The following is a 21,583-nucleotide window of genomic DNA, read 5'->3' as shown; positions in this document are numbered from 1 at the left end:
ATTGATTATTGATCTTTATTTGTTTATGCAATGCATGCTACCATCACCACCAAGAAGAAACATTAGTCAGGTCGCTAAGTGCAAAATTTGGGCTCGTGACAAGGGTGATAAAACCATCAAATTTTGCGCAGAAATCCTTAGACTCTTCCTAAAAATATTAGAAGGGATGCCCAAACATCTATAAAATATTACTTTGACCGGCTTGGCCACGTTTTTTAATATTGTTAGTTAGGGTTGGAGGATCGTAACATGTGCAAGTAGGTACCAGGGTTGTTCACGTGCAAAGACGTTCAGGGTCAAATGTGGTGATGAATCTTGAAAGGCCAAGGAAGCAGGAAAAATTGATGTGATTCCATAAGGTTACTTGGCCTGAAAAATACTGGTTTTACATTGTGCGGCTAGGACCGCTTGGGCGGGTGACCACTCTTAGCTTATCTAGGAATTTTACGTAGAGTAGAATGTAAAGGAGGCTCATAGAGATGATCCATGATCCGTTAACTATTTTTAGAATGGTATATACTGACACACCCGTGGTATATACTGGCACGCCCATGGTATATACTAACACGCCCATGGTATATACTGACACGTCCATGGTATATACTGACACGCTCGTGGTATATGCTGACACGCCAATGGTATATACTGACACACCCGTGGTATATACTACACCACCATGGTATATACTGACACGCCCATGTTATATACTGCCACGTCATTGGTGTATACTAACAGGATTTTCTTTTTAACTTACCACAGCATCAACAACACCAGGGCCGACAACATCTGGTGAGTATTGCCTTTCAAGGCCTCTCGCTGGTATTTATTTTTTCAAAAATCCGTTCAAATCGAAACCAGTTTAGTAGCCCCTTCAAAACGTGCGATCGATTTGATCTGTTGCAAATATTATCAGCAATGCTTCTAGTTTACAAATTCATACATAAATACGAGATATTATGAATCGGCGAGCCGCGATGCACGCGCAAATGACTTCGAAGTTTAGGGGGTTTGGTACAAAATCTAAAACAAACTGTAGTTGCAAACCAGTCCATTTTGCGTATGAGATAAGCCCAACTTGATGTCTTGTATGACAAGCGAACAACTGTGTATATAGTAGGTGGCTGCCTGCCATTAAAATAAACATGCTCTGTATAATGTGGGGCCTTATAATGATTGCTATGGATCAGAGAAAGCTATAGCATATAAGAGAAGAGAGTACTACTATGCCATAGCTAGAAGGCCTAAAGGTAAATGGCCTGATATTACCAGCAACATGCTTGGCTTGTCTGTCTGTACCATGCAAGGACCGTATATGAAAATGTTGACCTTGACAAGTTTGTACCATGCAATAACCATATATGAAAATGTTGACCTCGACAAGTGTATACCCAGCAAGTAGAACCAGATAAAACAAGTTGAAACTGAGAAGTGTATACACAGCAAGAACCAGATATAACAAGTTGAAACTGACGAGTGTATACCCAGCAAGAACCGTGTATGAACATGTTGAAACTGACAAGTGTGTAAAAAACAAGGACCGTATTTGAGCATGTTTAGCTTGACAACTATGTACCCATCAAGATCCGTATTTGAACGTGTTGAGCTTTAGAAGCGTGTACCAGCATGCTTGCACGGAAAGGTACACTGCGTATTTGCACCAAGCATGGTATCAGGCATGTGCTGTGGAACGAGTGGGCATGCTGTTGGAATGTGCGCATCTGGCTTGAAGTGCCTTGAATTGCTGCAATATGTGGTCAGGTACATATACCAACTATGTCTTCTTTAAACACAAACACGCGCTTTCAAAGGGATGGTTTCACTCCCTTTTTTTAAACCCCAGCAGCAGTCAGTCCCAATATTGAAAGGCTAAGCGGAGGGGGAGGCTGAGTTTCCAATACGTTTTTTCATAGGCATAATCTTCTGGAAATAACCCCCTTATCCAAAACAGGGGACGATTTACCTTTTTTCATAGGCATGATCCTCTGGAAATAAACCCTTTATCCAAAACAGGGGACGATTTACCTTTTTTCTTGCCCTAACTTGGGGGTTTCGCCGTTGATTAAGTAACAGGCTGTATTGTAAAAAGTTATTTTTAGGTGACGTGTAATCATTGATACACTGCCGCCTTGTGTTTTCCCCAAAAGCAACTCATTTTCGTATACACCTTTAAAAAAAAGTTGTCAGTGCAAATGGCGAATGGCAAATGGTAAATGGCAGTTCCCAGCCCGAAAGTGCTTATGGGTACTAAAAATTAGTAAACATAAAGATGCTAAATAAAGTCCAGCAAAGTCAATTGTACGATTTATCCATATTCCTCAGCATTTGGTAGAAATTCAAGGAGAACCAGGGTTCCTCTAGGTCCAACTGCCATTTGCCAATCGCCATTTGCCGTTTCCCACGGACAACCCTTTTTGAAATAGCACTGCCACACATCTGACATGCGCACTTTTGCAAACCTAACAAAAGAAAACTGATTGTTTTGTCATGGCTTTTATAGTAGAAAATGTTGAAGATCATTCGTTCTTATTTTCTGACCTCCTAACTATTCCATCTGAAGCCTTTTTATCTTATTTCAACAGGAACTGCCACTTCAAGCCCAACTAGAAGCCCATCAGCAGGTATAAAACCTACTTGAAATGTTACTTCTCAGTGACCACCGTCTTAACTTTCCCCTTCTCCATAACTATATGTGGACACCCTGCCACGTCAACTTCACGTCACACCACCCTCATCCATTATGGGCGGATCTAGGATAGGACGGAGCAGGTCACGCCCCCATTTTCAGAAAATTTGCTTTAAAATATGATGAAATATAAGGCAATTCACGGAAGAACTCCTCCTGAAATCCCCCCGTCTAGAACTAATGGGTACACATGTCTATTTCAACCCTCTCCTCATTTATGCCTCATCCCTAATTATCTCAGCCAATTTTAGTGTAAAGCATTAAAAACTTTTTTTCTAATAACAGCCACCTCCACTTCAAGCCCCACTGCAAGTCCAACAGCAAGTCCAACAGCAAGTCCAACAGCAAGTCCAACAGCAAGTCCAACAGGTATTAAACTATCCTCCTTTTTGTTTTTGCCCCTTCGCTGCCTTTCTTGGCCCTCTACTCCAAGTGTGTCTTCTGTACGACCTAAACCTTTTTCTTAAACCCTCTCCTCAGCCTTTTTATCAACTTTCCCTTCTCGTTCTTTTTCTCTCCCATTCCTTTACCTCCCCTTTCTCCCTTCCCCCTTTTTTTAGATTTACAAGTACAAACCAGAACAACATGACAACTCGGATCGCTTTGGTAAACTTTCTTAAACCCAGTGTGCACAACATTTCCCTTCTAAGATGTTCATCTTATCCTAGGAAACATCTCTGATAAAGCCTTTCATTGTTCAAACATATACAGTTTTGGCGATTTAACAATACGCCCACTTCTGGTAACCACCGATAAACTGAAACTTCTTTGGCTGCTGCCTTTACATGCCTATCTGGTGTAACATTAGGCGATGTCAGTGGGGCTCACGCAAGGGCTTGTCAAGGGCTTAGTTGGCTCTTTCAGCCTTCTGGTGGCTTCTGCCTTACGTGGTTTACGAACTCGACACCCTTGCCTGTGTTAAGGGTTATATTTGCTGTCTCTAGCCTCTCTAGAACTGCCATTAACCTCACGTGGGTAGCACCAAAAACATCACGATGCAATACTGACGCCATGCTAAGTCATGTGTGTTGATCAACAATACCGACGACGCTTATAGATATAGATGTACTATAACCAAAACAACATAACTCAAATCGCTCCGGTGAACTCTCTTAAACAACGTGCAAAAGACGTCTCACAACACCCTTAACCTTAACTTTTTTTCCATTCCATTTTCACCTTCAGTTTCGTCATCACCAGCACCTACTTCTCCAACACCAGAAGGTAAATGTTTTAAAATAAAAATGATAGGCGGTATTAGAAAAATCCGAGCGGACTCTTTTAAAATGCAGTTAACATATCTGATCTGGCATACCCTTCATTATTTTAATTCCTTGTTATTTTTGTTTTGTTTCAGTTTGCAAGGCTGTTGTAGACCTGGGATTTATCATTGACTCGTCTGGAAGCATCGAATTCTACGGAAAAGGAAACTTTAAAAAGGTTCTAGACTTTGTCGGTGGAATCGTGAAAGAATTCGAGGTCTCAAAGCAAGGAACGCATGTTGGAATTATTCGTTATGACCACAAAGCTGAGATACTAAAGCCTTTTGGACAAGTCACGGATAAACAAGGTGTCTTGGACAAAATCTCAAAGATCACGTTCACTGGGGGTGGAACCAAGACAGGCCAAGCCTTAACACTGGCCATGGATGGGCTGTACCAGATTGATAACAGGAAGGAGGTTCCAGATGTTCTCATAGTCCTCACAGACGGTGCATCCAAGGATTCAGTGGTGGATCCGGCCAACAAGCTTAAGAACTCGGGGGTAACAGTGTTCGCCGTTGGTATTGGTAAAGAATTCAAAGAGGATGAATTAAACTTGATTGCCACAGACAAGCAACACGTCTTAAAAAGCGATTTTGACAGTCTTGATTCAGTTATTCAGGAAATTAAAGATATGGCTTGCAAGGCGAAAGGTAGTTCTTACACACCACGAAGTTTGCATGAGCCAACGCGCACTACCTTGAGAAAGCCGGGATGTACAGCTGCCACGACAGATCATTAGGAACACCAATCTGAGCGTCTGATCACGGGCCCTACGTTGTCACTCTTCTTATCTCGGTCCTACTGATACTCCTAGGCCATAGTAATCTTGCCTCGGAAATAGTGGTATTGCCTTTTTTCATAGTAATCTTGCCTCGAGCATAGCGGTATTGCCTTCGTCATAGTAATCTTGCCTCGAACATAGCGGTATTGCCTTCGTCATAGTAATCTTGCCTCGGACATAGCGGTATTGCCTTCGTCATAGTAATCTTGCCTCGAGCATAGCGGTATTGCCTTCGTCATAGTAATCTTGCCTCGAACATAGCGGTATTGCCTTCGTCATAGTAATCTTGCCTCGAGCATAGCGGTATTGCCTTCGTCATAGTAATCTTGCCTCGAGCATAGCGGTATTGCCTCCGTCATAGTAATCTTGCCTCGAGCATAGCGGTATTGCCTTCGTCATAGTAATCTTGCCTCGAGCATAGCGGTATTGCCTTCGTCATAGTAATCTTGCCTCGAGCATAGCGGTATTGCCTTCGTCATAGTAATCTTGCCTCGAACATAGCGGTATTGCCTTCGTCATAGTAATCTTGCCTCGAGCATAGCGGTATTGCCTTCGTCATAGTAATCTTGCCATGAACATAGCGGTATTGCCTTCGTCATAGTAATCTTGCCATGAACATAGCGGTATTGCCTCCGTCATAGTAATCTTGCCTCGAACATAGCGGTATTGCCTTCGTCATAGTAATCTTGCCATGAACATAGCGGTATTGCCTTCGTCATAGTAATATTGCCTCGGACATAGCGGTATTGCCTTGGTCATAATAATCTTGCCTCGGACATAGCGGTATTGCCTTTGTCATAATAATCTTGCCTCGAACATAGCGGTATTGCCTTCGTCATAGTAATCTTGCCATGAACATAGCGGTATTGCCTTCGTCATAGTAATCTTGCCATGAACATAGCGGTATTGCCTTCGTCATAGTAATATTGCCTCTGACATAGCGGTATTGCCTTGGTCATAATAATCTTGCCTCGGACATAGCGGTATTGCCTTCGTCATAATAATCTTGCCTCGAACATAGCGGTATTGCCTTCGTCATAGTAATCTTGCCATGAACATAGCGGTATTGCCTTCGTCATAGTAATCTTGCCATGAACATAGCGGTATTGCCTTCGTCATAGTAATATTGCCTCGGACATAGCGGTATTGCCTTGGTCATAATAATCTTGCCTCGGACATAGCGGTATTGCCTTTGTCATAATAATCTTGCCTCGAACATAGCGGTATTGCCTTCGTCATAGTAATCTTGCCATGAACATAGCGGTATTGCCTTCGTCATAGTAATCTTGCCATGAACATAGCGGTATTGCCTTCGTCATAGTAATATTGCCTCTGACATAGCGGTATTGCCTTGGTCATAATAATCTTGCCTCGGACATAGCGGTATTGCCTTCGTCATAATAATCTTGCCTCGAACATAGCGGTATTGCCTTCGTCATAGTAATCTTGCCATGAACATAGCGGTATTGCCTTCGTCATAGTAATCTTGCCATGAACATAGCGGTATTGCCTTTGTCATAGTAATCTTGCCATGAACATAGCGGTATTGCCTTCGTCATAGTAATCTTGCCATGAACATAGCGGTATTGCCTTCGTCATAGTAATATTGCCTCGGACATAGCGGAATGGCCTTCGTCATAGTAATCTTGCCATGAACATAGTGGTATTGCCTCCGTCATAGTAATCTTGCATTGGTTCTAGTGGCACTGCCTTGGTTTATTTCTCGCTATGGCACTGTTTAGAAGTATATATTCCTTCCTCGGTCTTAAGCACCTACTCACACTTGTAGGGAGTGACAGGTGAGCCGTAAAAGACCCAACTATTTTGTTGGCACTTGTATGGAAAACAATAGGAGGCCACGGGAAATAAAATCAATTTGGGACAATATTAAAGTAGCCTACGTGTAGCCGCTGACTCGCGAAGATATTCTCTCGTAGCTACGAGAGGATATTTTCGCGAGTCAGCGGCTACACGTAGGCTATATTAAAGAGGACCGTCCCCTTGATATAGCCCAACGAAATTCACCCGAGCAAATGCTTGAGATTGCAGGGTGCAAACTTCTACCAAATCATCTTTAACGCATTTATTTTATCTATGGCAACATGATAACCCTTTAACTTTGTTTGGCAGGACCGGCGGGATCTTCACCGCAGCCCACTGGTGAGTGATCCATGGCAATTTTCAAGTCAATTTGTAACATATACAAATATGTCATACCTTTAATTTTTACTTGGTGTGAATGTTATTTTGTATATAAGGCAAACAAAGGGTGCGAGAGCCTAACAAGAGGACATCATGCCCTGATGGTGTTTGTGACCAGGGACATGGCGCATGTCCTTCATCCAAGATTGCCAGCCTTACCAACACCCATGTTATCCAGGCGCGTAGCTAGGGAAGTGCGCAGGAGGCGCGGGAATCCCCATTTGGTCCAGCAATCAAATTAAGGATTGTAGAACTCATTTTCGCATAATGTCTATGACTTGAGGACTACCTCTCCCATCCTTTAGCAAACCATGGCTACGCGCTTGCATCATCATCAATTTAATTATCACATACATCATCGTTATCATCATTATCAAGGCTATGAGTCTATTGTGACTTTGTAGCTAATACTGTTGCTTATCATATAATAATAGTGAAAAACCAACTTCTTAGTTCTTTATACTTTAAAGGAGGAGTTCTCTGTGCTCGTTTTCTCTCACTGAAAAGGGTATTTTCTCTCCCGTGGTTTTGTTCCTTTCTTCTACCATTTCACACTGTGAAGTTTCAAGCTCAAGATTTTATCTAAAGACACACTCATACCTAACATGAGCAACGAAATCATTGTCTTCAATCATTAACTACACTACATACGATCCGAAAGGCGAGAGACCTATTGCGACGAGCCGTTTTTCGATGTGTTCATTTCGATGTATTCATTTTTTTATTCTATCACGTCCATTTAAAGGTGAGTTTTTTTGTCTTATTTTCGCATGGACTTTTTGGAATGGCACGTCTCATAAAACCTGAAATAGCTTTGTCAATTCTTGGAATGGCTTTGTTTACACTTCTTTGGCACACTTCTTGGAAGGTCTGTTTACTTTTCTTGATTGGCTGTGTTTGTCTTTCTTATAATCCCTTTGTTTATTTTATTGTTGCATGATATGCACGTTTTACTATAACTTGCATGTTCATGTTTATGGCATCATATCGATTATTCGCAATGCTCCTAGACGTGCAGAGGTGTGGCTACATTGATCGTATTTGTTCCCTCCACAGGTGCTCCGTCCGGTGGAACAACCCCCAAAGGTAAATGAGACTTTCAACGTATGATGGTCTGTATAGCCCATGAATTTGTCGAATGTACTCTGTGCTTACATTTCATACACAGCTAACATAGCTTACTTAACTGACACTTACCTTCAAACAAGTACCCCAGATATAATGGAGTAAGCAGACAAAAATTTGGAAGAATATGGTTTTGCGAGAACAACTTTGGTAATTATTAAACAGATGCACATGAGAGATTTAAATGGAATGTTGAATTTCGATGCAAGAAAATCATTATCTCTTATCACTTGTTTTGCAGTCTGCAAGGCCAAGGTCGATGTGGGTTTTCTTCTGGATGGATCTGGTAGCGTTGAGTTTTACGCTAAAGGAAACTTCCAGAGATGCAAAAACTTCATCAACAAGTTCGTCAAATCTTTCATGGTGTCCAAAGATGACTCACACTTTGGTCTTGTTCTCTTCTCGAGTGACTCGAATGTTGAATTCAAGTTTGACGATCATTATGATGCAGCATCGATTACTGCAGCTGTCAATGCTACCAAGTACCCCGGTATGGGAACATATGCGGGCAAAGGCTTGACTCTGGCCAAGGACGACTTATACAGTGCCCCTGTACGAAGTGGGGTTCCTCGTATTCTGATTGTCATGACGGATGGAATATCTAGTGACGACGTCGCGGGTCCTGCTAAAGCACTGCGTGATATGGGGGTAGAAATATTTGCTCTTGGCATCGGAAAGAACTATGACCAGGGCCAGTTAGACTCGATGGGCAGTGACCCCAAACCCGACCACGTGGTGACGGCCGACTTCGACAAATTGGACCCTGTCATCCAGACCATCAAAGACAAGGCTTGCAATGGTATTGACAAATTCTTTTCGCAGTCTTATTAATGATTAGAACGCGTTAGATTATATCGAGCACTCTAGTTTAGTCCAACAACCGGTCCCTCAATACCTTTTGAATGTCTCAAATAACGCTCCTGGGTTCAAGTAAGTTTGACCCTCATCACCTCCTTGGCGAGGTTCGTCACACGAGTAAGTAACTTGGATACTCTTGTCCGAGAAATGTCGTCTAAGATATTCTTATTAAATAAAACTATCTCTGTTTAAATCTTGTTGTTGCACAATTCAGATGATTCGGTTATTAGTTTGCAAAATTGAAATAACCGTATTCACTCTACTGAATGGGGACATTGTCTGATTTGAATAGTAACAAGATGTGAACAACGACCGACAACAACAAGATTTGTTTTGGAGGTCTATTTTTTCCTATGCAAACCTTTCCTTGGCAGGGATCCAAAACGTGGAAGTCTAATGACAACTTATGCAAGTTGATATAAATCAATTAACGTACCATCTTTGATTTGCACTCGTTGTGAGTATATACTACAATACATCTTGTCAGCCCACTTCAATAGCTTCGTACCAGATTTAACTTAATAAAAGGTGTCAAACTAGTTCTCTTAAACGTTTCTCCTTCATTTACTTTCAGCTCCACCGCCAACCCAAACTCCAACTGTTAAAGGTAAGGGAAAGGGTGATATATCAGTACAAATATCCTAGAAACGGTTAGGGCTTTATTTGCTTTTATAATAAGGAACAAAGTACAATTTATGACGCCCTAGAGAGCAAACTAAAAGTCACACTGCATCGCCTGTAGGCGATGGTGCCTTAACAACCAAAAAATCAAAATCGATTCCGTTCTTCCTCTGTTACAGTCTGCAAGGCCAAGGTCGATGTGGGGTTTCTTCTGGATGGATCTGGTAGCGTTGAGTTTTACGCTAAAGGAAACTTCCAGAGATGCAAAAACTTCATCAACAAGTTCGTCAAATCTTTCATGGTGTCCAAAGATGACTCACACTTTGGTCTTGTTCTCTTCTCGAGTGACTCGAATGTTGAATTCAAGTTTGACGATCATTATGATGCAGCATCGATTACTGCAGCTGTCAATGCTACCAAGTACCCCGGTATGGGAACATATGCGGGCAAAGGCTTGACTCTGGCCAAGGACGACTTATACAGTGCCCCTGTACGAAGTGGGGTTCCTCGTATTCTGATTGTCATGACGGATGGAATATCTAGTGACGACGTCGCGGGTCCTGCTAAAGCACTGCGTGATATGGGGGTAGAAATATTTGCTCTTGGCATCGGGAAGAACTATGACCAGGGCCAGTTAGACTCGATGGGCAGTGACCCCAAACCCGACCACGTGGTGACGGCTGACTTCGACAAATTGGACCCTGTCATCCAGACCATCAAAGACAAGGCTTGCAATGGTATTGACAAATTCTTTTCGCAGTCTTATTAATGATTAGAAAGCGTTAGATTATATCGAGCACTCTAGTTTAGTCCAACAACCGGTCCCTCAATACCTTTTGAATGTCTCAAATAACACTCCTGGGTTCAAGTAAGTTTGACCATCATCACCTCCTTGGCGAGGTTCGTCACACGAGTAAGTAACTTGGATACTCTTGTCCGAGAAATGTCGTCTAAGATATTCTTATTAAATAAAACTATCTCTGTTTAAATCTTGTTGTTGCACAATTCAGATGATTCGGTTATTAGTTTGCAAAATTGAAATAACCGTATTCACTCTACTGAATGGGGACATTGTCTGATTTGAATAGTAACAAGATGTGAACAACGACCGACAACAACAAGATTTGTTTTGGAGGTCTATTTTTTCCTATGCAAACCTTTCCTTGGCAGGGATCCAAAACGTGGAAGTCTAATGACAACTTATGCAAGTTGATATAAATCAATTAACGTACCTTCTTTGATTGCACTCGTTGTGAGTATATACTACAATACATCTTGTCAGCCCACTTCAATAGCTTCGTAACAGATTTAACTTAATAAAAGTTGTCAAACTAGTTCTCTTAAAAGTTTCTCCTTCATTTACTTACAGCTCCACCGCCAACCCAAACTCCAACTGTTAAAGGTAAGGGAAAGGGTGATATATCAGTACAAATATCCTAGAAACGGTTAGGGCTTTATTTGCTTTTATAATAAGGAATAAAGCACAATTTATGACGCCCTAGAGAGCAAACTGAAAGTCACTCTGCATCGCCTGTAGACGATGGTGCCTTAAAAACCAAAAAAACAAAATCGATTCCGTTCTTCCTCTGTTACAGTCTGCAAGGCAAAGGTAGATGTGGGGTTTCTTCTGGATGGATCTGGTAGCGTTGAGTTTTACGCTAAAGGAAACTTCCAGAGATGCAAAAACTTCATCAACAAGTTCGTCAAATCTTTCATGGTGTCCAAAGATGACTCACACTTTGGTCTTGTTCTCTTCTCGAGTGACTCGAATGTTGAATTCAAGTTTGACGATCATTATGATGCAGCATCGATTACTGCAGCTGTCAATGCTACCAAGTACCCCGGTATGGGAACATATGCGGGCAAAGGCTTGACTCTTGCCAAGGACGACTTATACAGTGCACCTGTACGAAGTGGGGTTCCTCGTATTCTGATTGTCATGACGGATGGAATATCTAGTGACGACGTCGCGGGTCCTGCTAAAGCACTGCGTGATATGGGGGTAGAAATATTTGCTCTTGGCATCGGGAAGAACTATGACCAGGGCCAGTTAGACTCGATGGGCAGTGACCCCAAACCCGACCACGTGGTGACGGCCGACTTCGACAAATTGGACCCTGTCATCCAGACCATCAAAGACAAGGCTTGCAATGGTATTGACAAGTTCTTTTGGCAGTGTTATTAATAATTAGAACGCGTTAGATTACATCGAGCACTCTAGTTTAGTCCAACAACCGGTCCCTCAATACCTTTTGAATGTTTCAAATAACGCCTCCTAGGTTCAAGTAAGTGTGACCCTCATCACCTCCTTGGCGAGGTTCGTCACACGAGTAAGTAACTTGGATACTCTTGTCCGAGAAATGTCGTCTGAGATTTTCTTATTAAATAAAACTATCTCTGTTTAAATCTTGTTGTTGCACAATTCAGATGATTCGGTTATTAGTTTGCAAAATTGAAATAACCGTATTCACTCTACTGAAAGGGTACATTGTCTGATTTGAATAATAACAAGATGTGAACAACGACCGGGATTGTTTTGGAGGTCTATTTTTTCCTATGCAAACCTTTCCTTGGCAGGGATCCAAAACGTGGAAGTCTAATGACAACTTATGCAAGTTGATATAAATCAATTAACGTACCTTCTTTGATTTGCACTCGTTGTGAGTATATACTACAATACATCTTGTCAGCCCACTTCAATAGCTTCGTAACAGATTTAACTTAATAAAAGGTGTCAAACTAGTTCTCTTAAAAGTTTCCCCTTTATTTACTTTCAGCTCCACCGCCAACCCAAACTCCAACTGTTAAAGGTAAGGGAAAGGGTGATATATCAGTACAAATATCCTAGAAACGGTTAGGGCTTTATTTGCTTTTATAATAAGGAACAAAGCACAATTTATGACGCCCTAGAGAGCAAACTGAAAGTCACTCTGCATCGCCTGAAGACGATGGTGCCTTAAAAACCAAAAATCAAAATCGATTCCGTTCTTTCTCTGTTACAGTCTGCAAGGCAAAGGTAGATGTGGGGTTTCTTCTGGATGGATCTGGTAGCGTTGAGTTTTACGCTAAAGGAAACTTCCAGAGATGCAAAAACTTCATCAACAAGTTCGTCAAATCTTTCATGGTGTCCAAAGATGACTCACACTTTGGTCTTGTTCTCTTCTCGAGTGACTCGAATGTTGAATTCAAGTTTGACGATCATTATGATGCAGCATCGATTACTGCAGCTGTCAACGCTACCAATTACCCTGGCCAGGGCACATATGCGGGCAAAGGCTTGACTCTGGCCAAGGACGACTTATACAGTGCCCCTGTACGAAGTGGGGTTCCTCGTATTCTGATTGTCATGACGGATGGAATATCTAGTGACGACGTCGCGGGTCCTGCTAAAGCACTGCGTGATATGGGGGTAGAAATATTTGCTCTTGGCATCGGGAAGAACTATGACCAGGGCCAGTTAGACTCGATGGGCAGTGACCCCAAACCCGACCACGTGGTGACGGCCGACTTCGACAAATTGGACCCTGTCATCCAGACTATTAAAGACAAGGCTTGCAAAGGTATGAAAAAATTGTCTTAGGATGAAATGTCTTGAAGTGATTGAGACATTGGGGAGGTGAAGGAAGAGCAATAACAATGGTTATTCTAGTTTGTCCAACAAGTGCTGAGACATTTAAGGTAGAATAAGCTGGATAAATCTAAAATCATCGGATGTGTGATTTGTTTGTTGATGACATGTTGAGGTGATTCTGTTGATTTTGTATAAAAAATAATTTACTAATGTACAACTAGTTGTCTGGTTACAGGATTGAGTTTTTTTTTCAAGCCAATTTCTGACCAAAGTGCAAGTATTTGAGTAAGGACCGTATCTGGCTTTTGGATAAAATTAGATATGCAGTTTTAATACTTCGTATTTGATTTGTGATGTTTTTGTTGCAGGCCATCTCCCATCCCGCCATACTCTCACGATCCAAGCTCGGTCTCATCTCTCATCTTACTTCATATGGCTGCCATATCATATCACTTAACCCTATATCTCCTTCTACTGTAATAATACATTCATTGTAACTGACCTGTAAATAACATTAAAGCACTATGACTACGACTTCGTATAGGGTCACTCACTCACTAACTCTGTTAATAACAATATTGGATGATAATATGAAAAGTATTTATCAAAATTATCAAAATTATTTTCAACTATCCTTCATTGTTGCATACCATAAGCAAGTTTTGCTTCTCTACAGGATTTACTATTGGGGCTGCAAAGGATTAAACCCGTTTCCATACTTAAGGGAACCTGAACAAAGGTTTCCTTAAGTTTGAGCAAGCGTCCTGCCCTTTTAAATCGGCAAATAGATGATTACGGGAAGGTTTCTGGGTGCAACTCTAATTTCAATTAGAATTAGAATTTAAAAAAGGCCCGATATCCAAAAGACTCTGTCAAATAAAGGCGGTCGTTGATGAAATATTATTAATATGTTTTATAGGTATCTCATTTTAGATAAAATTACATAAGACATAAATTTAAATTTTGAACATGATAACATTTTTTAACTTGCTAGGCTGATTTGAAATTCTATCAATTTATACATCTTATCACATCTTATTTCGCGAGTTCTTTAACAAATTGAGTTGTATTAGTGCTAACCACTTCTTGTTTTCTCGCTTTTGCAGGTGGAAATGGGCAATCTCCAGGTAAGATCACTTTTGTACCCTCTTACACACTGCCAAAGCTTTTAAACTTGTATCCTCCTTATAGTCATTTGCAAAACCAAAGCATTGCCAATGTGTATCTAAAAATGCTCGGTCGACAGAAGAGATCTCGCAAAGACACTAACTTTATAGGGTTTGTGAACACCGAAAGCAAAATAACCCGAGTTTGGGCGGGATTTGGTGTTTTGATTTACTTAAGATTAGAAATTCGGTTCTGCCTTTTGGCACTCTTTTGGTAGTCAAGGAACAGCAAATACACATTTTCGACACTAACTCACGAACTTGGAAACTACTAAGAACAGTCTATAAATGAACCACGAATCCTTTTGATACTCCAAGGAACTAAGACATTACGAAGTAACCACGAATCCTTTTGACACTCTTCAAGAAACTACAAAGAACAAACATTCGAATCGGTTTAACCTCTTCGAGGACCTAGATTACAAAGGGAATTTTAATCCTTTCGACACTTCAAGGAACTAACACATTACGAAGTAACTACGAATCCTTTTGAAACTTACAGAAGTAATTGAGAGTTGGTAAGACACTCGAAACAAACAAACACAAGCGACAAGTATATCTTTAATCATGATGAAAGGAACTTACGCTCTACCAACTACCAACTTCTCTTCTTACAAGGGGAACACGACACTACGGAAATGACAACAACGAAAGATTTGAGACACTTCAAACAAACTTACGCTTGAAGGCTTTTGGCAACCCCCATCAAAGACAGCAATGATGACTTGAAACAACCAGCTCTCGGCTTCTAGTTTACCTGGGCTCGACGTTTTTCTTGCACCGACTGAACTTCTAAAGAATCTTGATATTTTTTGATTGATAGTTGCATTACTTGTCCAGGGTCGTCTTCGACTGGCATAGCACCAGGAAGTGGCTCCCCCACGACTGCTCCATCGAGTGCGCCGACGGGGTCCCAACCAGTCGGGTCACAAACAGGGGTAGCACCGCAGACTGGCGGTACCACAACCCCGCCTGGAGGGTCCCAGACAGGGGTAGCACCGCAGACTGGCGGTACCACAACCCCGCCTGGAGGGTCCCAGACAGGAGTAGCACCGCAGACTGGCGGTACCACAACCCCGCCTGGAGGGTCCCAGACAGGATTAGCACCGCAGCCTGGAGGACTACAAACTGGAACAGCTTCCCAACCTGGAGGTATTACTGGAGCCATTCAACCGTCCTCGATTCCATCTGGCGGTTTGCAAGCTTTGACTGCACAGCTTGGCTTATTGCATCCTATAGCTTTGTTTCCTTTTAACAAAAAGTACGAAGCCAGAGATGCGATAGGCGGGACACCATTACTCGAAGGGAAGAAAAGCCGAGTCAGCCTTGCGGAGGGATACAACGGGACAGTCGATGCCTCGTATGCCTTCCTGGGAGCCGAAGATAGCTACATCGAGTTCCCGAACAAAGTACAGGGCAAGCTCGACACCAGTTCTGCGATCACGTTATTAGCATGGATCAATCCGGAGCAGCCTGGTCCAATCTTCAATTACAATAAAGACGGTTGGGGCCTTCACCTATGGGTAGTGAAACCTATGAAATTGTTTGCTCGGCTGGTCAAGCGAGACAAGTCCTTCACTAAACCACTGACAGCAGAACTTAAAGGAAATTCTTGGAACTTCGTGGGTGTGTCGTATGAAGCTGCCTCTGGAACTGCAAATCTCTGGATAGGTGGCAAGATAGCAAACACCACGAACCTCGGATTTATTAAGCTTGCCACGCAGTTCAATGTTAGAGTTGGAGCGAGAATCGGCGATAAGCGTTTTTACAAAGGCAAAGTCGCTTGTGTGCAGGTCTACAACAATGCGTTAAGCGAAAACGAGATCAATCTCGCACAGCACTTGTGCGACATCTACCAAGGGGCTGTGTTGGGCGTGGGCGGGACTGGCGTTGGTGGTGGAGGGGCAGCAGGCGGCGGGATGGTGACTGGTGGTGCTGGAATTAATGTCGGTGGTAGTGCTGGTATCAACGGAGGTGTTGGGGCCGGCCTTAACGTCGGTGCAGGTGGCGGAGGAGGTGCCGGTGTTAATACAGGTGGTGCTGCTGGTGCCAATATTGGTGGCGGAGGTGCTGGTATCAATGTTGGTGGGGGTGCTGGCATCAACACAGGCGTCAATGTTTTGGGTGGTGGAGCAGGCAGCAATTTTGGTCAAGGGGGAGGAGGAGGTGGATTCGTCAGTGGAGGCGGTGGAGCAGGCATGAATGCTGGCGGGGGAGGCATCATTGCACCTATCGCCCTCTTTCCGCTCAACCAGCAGTTCAAGACACAGGACGCGTATGGTGGCGCCATAGCAGGGATCCCTAACAACGTCAAGCTCGCCCCAGGCCGTGATGGGAAACAAGGCGGCTCGTATCAGTTCCTGGGCGTGGCCAATAGCTATATCGAGTTCCCTAACAGTGACGGAGGAAAGCTAGACACCAAGAACTCTATTAGTTTATTTGCCTGGATCTACCCTGAATCTCCTGGTCCCATCTTCAACTACATGGTTAATGGCTTCGGCGTTCATCTCTTGGTGACCAAGCCAATGCAGCTGTTCGCTCGAATGGTGACACGAGACGGTACAAGCCTCAACTCAACCACCAGTAATCTCCTGGTCAAGAAGCAATGGAACTTTATTGGCGTCACATATGATTCGGGTTCTGGAAGCTGTACGTTGTATATCGACGGAAAAGTAGTCGCATCGGCGAATATCGGAACGAAAACCCTGGCTACGCAATACCCAATCCGTATGGGAGCTCGAAAAGGCGACACTAGCTACTTCCGTGGTCAAATTTCCTGTATGCAAGTGTATGACAAGCCTCTAAATGCACAGCAAATTGTGTATGCCAGAGATATCTGCGATAATCTGCAGGTTTCGACACCATCGCCATCGCTAGTTCCCAACCCGGTACCACAGCCTGCCCCTGCACCTGCACCTGCCCCTCCACCCATGCGGGAGATGCGTTCCATTCCAGGAAGGCACCACGCCCAACACCATGGCCGCCACCAAAAAGCCAGAGAGTAGAAATGGGATGAGGACAGGAATTAAAATATAATTTGTGATTTTAGGACGATCATCCTACTCTAAAACCACGAGAAAGATATTTTTCCCTTCTCCTCTTATGAAAATTATGGGGTGGGAAAATGTCGACGAATGAGACAATTATTAAAAAACAGCATTGATACATTTCAAAGGTAGACGACTAAACAATTCTCAGAAAACAGCATTGATACATTCAACAAATTTATGCATGTACAAATAAAACCAATAAATCAATAATCTCAAATGTCGAAGTTCAGTCAATTCTCTACTAAGCGGAAGTCTTCAGTATAAAGAGTTGTCTGCATAAGCAGTTTCCAATCTCGCAAATGTTTATGAAAACAGTTATACCGATGTTAAAAACTGAACATTCAACCCGTGCGCATATGCAACCTGTCATTCAGACTTTAATAAGTGGGCAACTAGTCATCCTCCCCACCTCGTTAGCTACGGTCCTGGGGCCGGTTCCTAGAAAGCAGGTTAGCGCTAACACAGGGAAAATTGTAGCTATCGTGACATTTGATTGGATAGAAAGGTCATTAATCCCTGGGTTAGCGTACACTCGCTTTCTAGTAACCCGGCCCTGATTTTTACCTTGTATGCTTTACTGGTAGGTGCAAGCTTTGGTTACAAGGCGGACAAAGAGTTATACTCTTATAGCTTATTCCCTTTTTTATCAGCTATTTACTTAAAACAACTTTTCTAAGGATGTTGCATTTTTCCAAACCTGCATTTGTTTTTGAGTACGCTTATTTGCCCATTTCTGTCATACGCACCATCTTACTCATGTGTCTTGTATTTTCTGAGGTCTGGCAGACACTTTTTTGCATCTGTGGAAAATCCGTACACAACAACCTCCCCCTCTAGCCCGTACTCTTCAACCTCCCCCTCTAGCCCGTACTCTTCAACCTCCTCCTCTAGCACAGTTAGCATTGATTAGGATTACAAGGAAAATACGCAGGAGTGCAGCCAAGAATGGCCCGGAATATGCATGACTACCATTTTCTAGGATTACCCCTCCTCCCTTAAGCGAAGCCTTATTACGCCCCACGTGTCATATTCAACCTTCCTTTTACCACTGTTTTAATAGACCAGCCACAGAATTCTAGAAGAAAAAACAACAAGAACAAAGTATTTGTTGACACTGATCTAGGTAAATATGAGATATAACCCACTAGATAAATAAATTGTTAACCGCCTTATATGTTACGTCTTCACACAGAGATGCATTTTATGCCCTGTGGTTTAGCGATACAAAGGTTCCCTCCCGGGGGGGACCCTCTACAGTAGGGAAGACGGGGGTGATTTTCTATCTTAGGGGTTGTTGAAGAATTTTTTTTCCGATTTTTCTGTCTCTTTGGGTATAAAATTCGACCAACTGCAAATTCTGTTTTTTTTTCTCTAAGGGTTAAAAATTCTTTCTAACTTACCCAATTTGCTATCACGTAGGTGTAAGAATTTCTGTTGACCACACCCAAAATGTCATCCCTTAGGGTAAAAATTGATTTCGCCGACGACCACCCCCGTCTTTTTTTTATCTTGGTACCCCCCTTTTTTAAGTTTAAGTTAATGATTTCATTAAACAAGAATGAGAGTGGAATGGCAAATATAAAAGGAATGGCGAAAAGAGCCGAGATAATACTTTTAAAGGGAGAAAAAAGGCGAGAAGTGAAAGGAATGGAAATAGCTCCTCATCCCCTTTCTCTTCACGCCTGCCCCCATTGTATTTCATTCATTTTATCTAGCCTCGTTTTCGCGTTACTCTCGTCCACACGCTCTACACCCTGGAACCAGAGTATATCCACAGGGTGCCCACGCTCTTAGCACGGGGTCAAAAATTAAAAAAATGTTTTCGGGATATCATGATTTATGTCTATTTCTATTACATTGGTCATCACGTACTCTTTCCGTTCTTTGCCAACAGATGTCTTACCTGATTCTCCATCAAAAAATAAAGGTGAGATATTAAAATATAACATGAAACCTCTTGACCCAATGCCCTTAGCAGAACGACGATACTTGTCTTTTAGGGAGAGACAACTAACATGCTGTCGTTTTTCTGAATGAACAGCTTTGATGCCCAATAACGTTATCTGGGCCAATTTTTCAAAATGGCGGCCTGCAAAATCGTAGTAAACACGACTTCCAGCAAGTTTGCTTAGGAATGCTTGACGCAAACAGCTCTAGGGGGATAGAAAAGCGAGCAAATGATCGAAGCGGAATCCCCAATATGTATGTAATATCCTAATATCATGTCAGTCATAACAAAATACTAAGTTTCGACAACTTTATTGTCATTATTTCAGCAAGACCATCTCTAACACACAGCGCAGGACAAATGGACATGGAGCGAATAAACCCGCTACAAGGAAAAAATCTCGAAGGAAAGGAACACGGTGGGCCACAACACACTGAGCAAAAGCCGGGAGAGATAATACGAGGGGCCGACGGAGAGCCGATAGAGAACCGAGGACCCAACGACGTGCCTGACATTGAGAGAGGGGCTGACGGAGAACCGATTGAGAGAGGGGCCGACGGAGAACCGATTGAAAGAGGAGCCGACGGAGAACCGATTGAGAACCGACGAGCCTATGAAAAGGCTAAGAAAGTAAAAGAAAAGCACCGGAAAGAGCAGCATGGTCCCGATGAGTATATACAAGGAACCGACAACGTCTCCGAGGAACAGCCGAACGGTAAACGTAAGCTTAACTAACAACTAAGAGGCTAATAATTGATAACTGATTCGCTGTCCTCCTCGCTCTCTTTTTTTTTCTCTTTTCTCATGCTGCACTTTTCTTGCAAGGAGAAGATTGAAAAGCCTTTTTGCTCCTTTTACTTTATCTATAGCATCAACCATTATCAGGTTGCAACCTGGAGTTAGTCGCATCTTTGAGAAATTGAATGCCTTTACTCTTTCTTAATTAATGTTTTCAGACAATTTGTTCCCCTCCACTTTCTGGATTAGCTTGAAGCTAATCTCTTGATCTCGTTCCTTTAACATTGTCATTGCTTTTCCTTTCTTTGCTCCTTCTTTCTTCGATTTTCGGGAGGGAGGGCACCGAAAATATGGGGGAAGCGTAAGGGGGGGGGGGGGAGGCATGGAAAATTTTGTTCCTCCTGAGGGGATGGTCAACTAATTTTACCCTCCTCAAGCCTCATTTTTCCCTAAAGACGAAAATTTGGCAAAGTCGAATTCATGTTTTTGGTGCATTGAGTTCATTCTTCTGGTTCACGAACACGACTATTTGGGCTTTTTGTATTTATAAGGTTTTTCGTAGAATGATAACATTAACGTGATTGCAAAATACCAGTGCTTTTCTTGGCCTACGATGACATAACTTAGCGAGGAGTAACGGGACATACTTGGCTTTGGCTCCTGTCTGGTGGTCTCCCGTCCATTCTGTTCCTAGTCTTTTCGAATGTAGTAAATGACCCGGTTGTTCAGAGCACAAAACACTAGTAACCTGAAATGAAATTTCGTTGTGAATGGGCGGGATTTGAGACCACTCGAAGTTGCACACACCACCCTACACACCACCACCGTGGAACTGGAGACTGAGACCTGCCGGGCTATGCAATTAATTGCACGGGCCGATTCAGGGCATTTTCAGCGTGGGTTGTTGCAGCATAAAAGGGGCTGCGACCAGTTTAACGAGGTGACTCCCTTTTTATATCATTAAATATTCTCCCTCATGAGACGGCTGCACCCCCCACACCTACCCCCTTGATCCGCCACTTTATTGCGGCCGTTAAGCACCATTGCTGTGACAGACCGTACGATGTCGTACTCAGACGCGATGAAGCGTGACATGTTATAGCGTGACGTGCTATATCCTGTTATGCCTTACTGCACCGTGATAGAATATGTTGTATTGTGTCATACGGCGTGGGGAATAATGTAACGTGTCGTATCGCAAAGTATCGTTACGTGTTATATCGTGATGTACCGTGACAAGCTGCCGTGACATGTATTGTGTGACATGTGTTGTGTGAAATGTATTGCGTGAGATGCTGTACATTACAGTGCTCTGTTTCGGGACATGATTTGTCGCTTGCAGATCGGCGAAGACCGCACGACCCCAGCAGCTTTATGAGCCACGCTATCGATGACGTAGACCGTTTCATCGGTCAGCGGACTCCCGCCGACGTCCAACACATCACGGACGAGATTAATCACGTGACCCAGGGAATTATTGCGCAGCCGCAAACGGGGTTCAACCCTAATGAAGAGGAAATGACTGAAGGTAAACGTGCTATTTCACAGCACTTTAATTCAACTTTCTCTTAACAG

The 21,583-nt window shown here is 42.8% G+C and overlaps 2 protein-coding genes across 24 annotated transcripts in view; both read left to right on the top strand.

Annotated features, from left to right (window-relative positions):
• LOC5519642 (collagen alpha-4(VI) chain) overlaps window positions 1-21,583 on the top strand; it is a 50,312-nt gene that overhangs the window by 21,730 nt on the left and 6,999 nt on the right. For 10 of the 23 annotated variants that reach the window (XM_048726347.1, XM_048726346.1, XM_048726345.1 and 7 more), the window contains exons 13-27: window positions 760-789; window positions 6,860-6,889; window positions 7,988-8,017; window positions 8,298-8,855; window positions 9,489-9,521; window positions 9,715-10,272; window positions 10,905-10,937; window positions 11,131-11,688; window positions 12,313-12,345; window positions 12,538-13,095; window positions 14,213-14,233; window positions 18,383-18,445; window positions 19,217-19,249; window positions 19,599-19,991; window positions 21,351-21,536. In XM_048726347.1, the coding sequence (XP_048582304.1) occupies window positions 760-789; window positions 6,860-6,889; window positions 7,988-8,017; window positions 8,298-8,855; window positions 9,489-9,521; window positions 9,715-10,272; window positions 10,905-10,937; window positions 11,131-11,688; window positions 12,313-12,345; window positions 12,538-13,095; window positions 14,213-14,233; window positions 18,383-18,445; window positions 19,217-19,249; window positions 19,599-19,991; window positions 21,351-21,536 (3,117 nt within the window). Of the gene's footprint in view, window positions 1-759; window positions 790-6,859; window positions 6,890-7,987; window positions 8,018-8,297; window positions 8,856-9,488; window positions 9,522-9,714; window positions 10,273-10,904; window positions 10,938-11,130; window positions 11,689-12,312; window positions 12,346-12,537; window positions 13,096-14,212; window positions 14,234-15,112; window positions 17,540-18,382; window positions 18,446-19,216; window positions 19,250-19,598; window positions 19,992-21,350; window positions 21,537-21,583 lie in introns of those variants that run through there. The other 13 variants (XM_048726327.1, XM_048726335.1, XM_048726334.1 and 10 more) reach the window with 4 other exon arrangements.
• LOC125561827 (collagen alpha-1(XIV) chain-like) lies at window positions 798-6,595 on the top strand. Its single transcript, XM_048726350.1, has 5 exons — window positions 798-1,758; window positions 2,580-2,618; window positions 2,969-3,052; window positions 3,869-3,907; window positions 4,041-6,595. Exons 1-5 carry the CDS (start codon window positions 1,749-1,751, stop codon window positions 4,685-4,687), a joined length of 819 nt encoding a protein of 272 aa, XP_048582307.1. The 5' UTR covers window positions 798-1,748; the 3' UTR covers window positions 4,688-6,595.

Source organism: Nematostella vectensis, chromosome 4 (assembly GCF_932526225.1).
Source record: "Nematostella vectensis chromosome 4, jaNemVect1.1, whole genome shotgun sequence".
Classification (NCBI taxonomy): domain Eukaryota; kingdom Metazoa; phylum Cnidaria; class Anthozoa; order Actiniaria; family Edwardsiidae; genus Nematostella; species Nematostella vectensis.
Note: the sequence above shows the minus strand (reverse complement) of the source record. Positions and strands in the feature narration are given on the sequence as shown.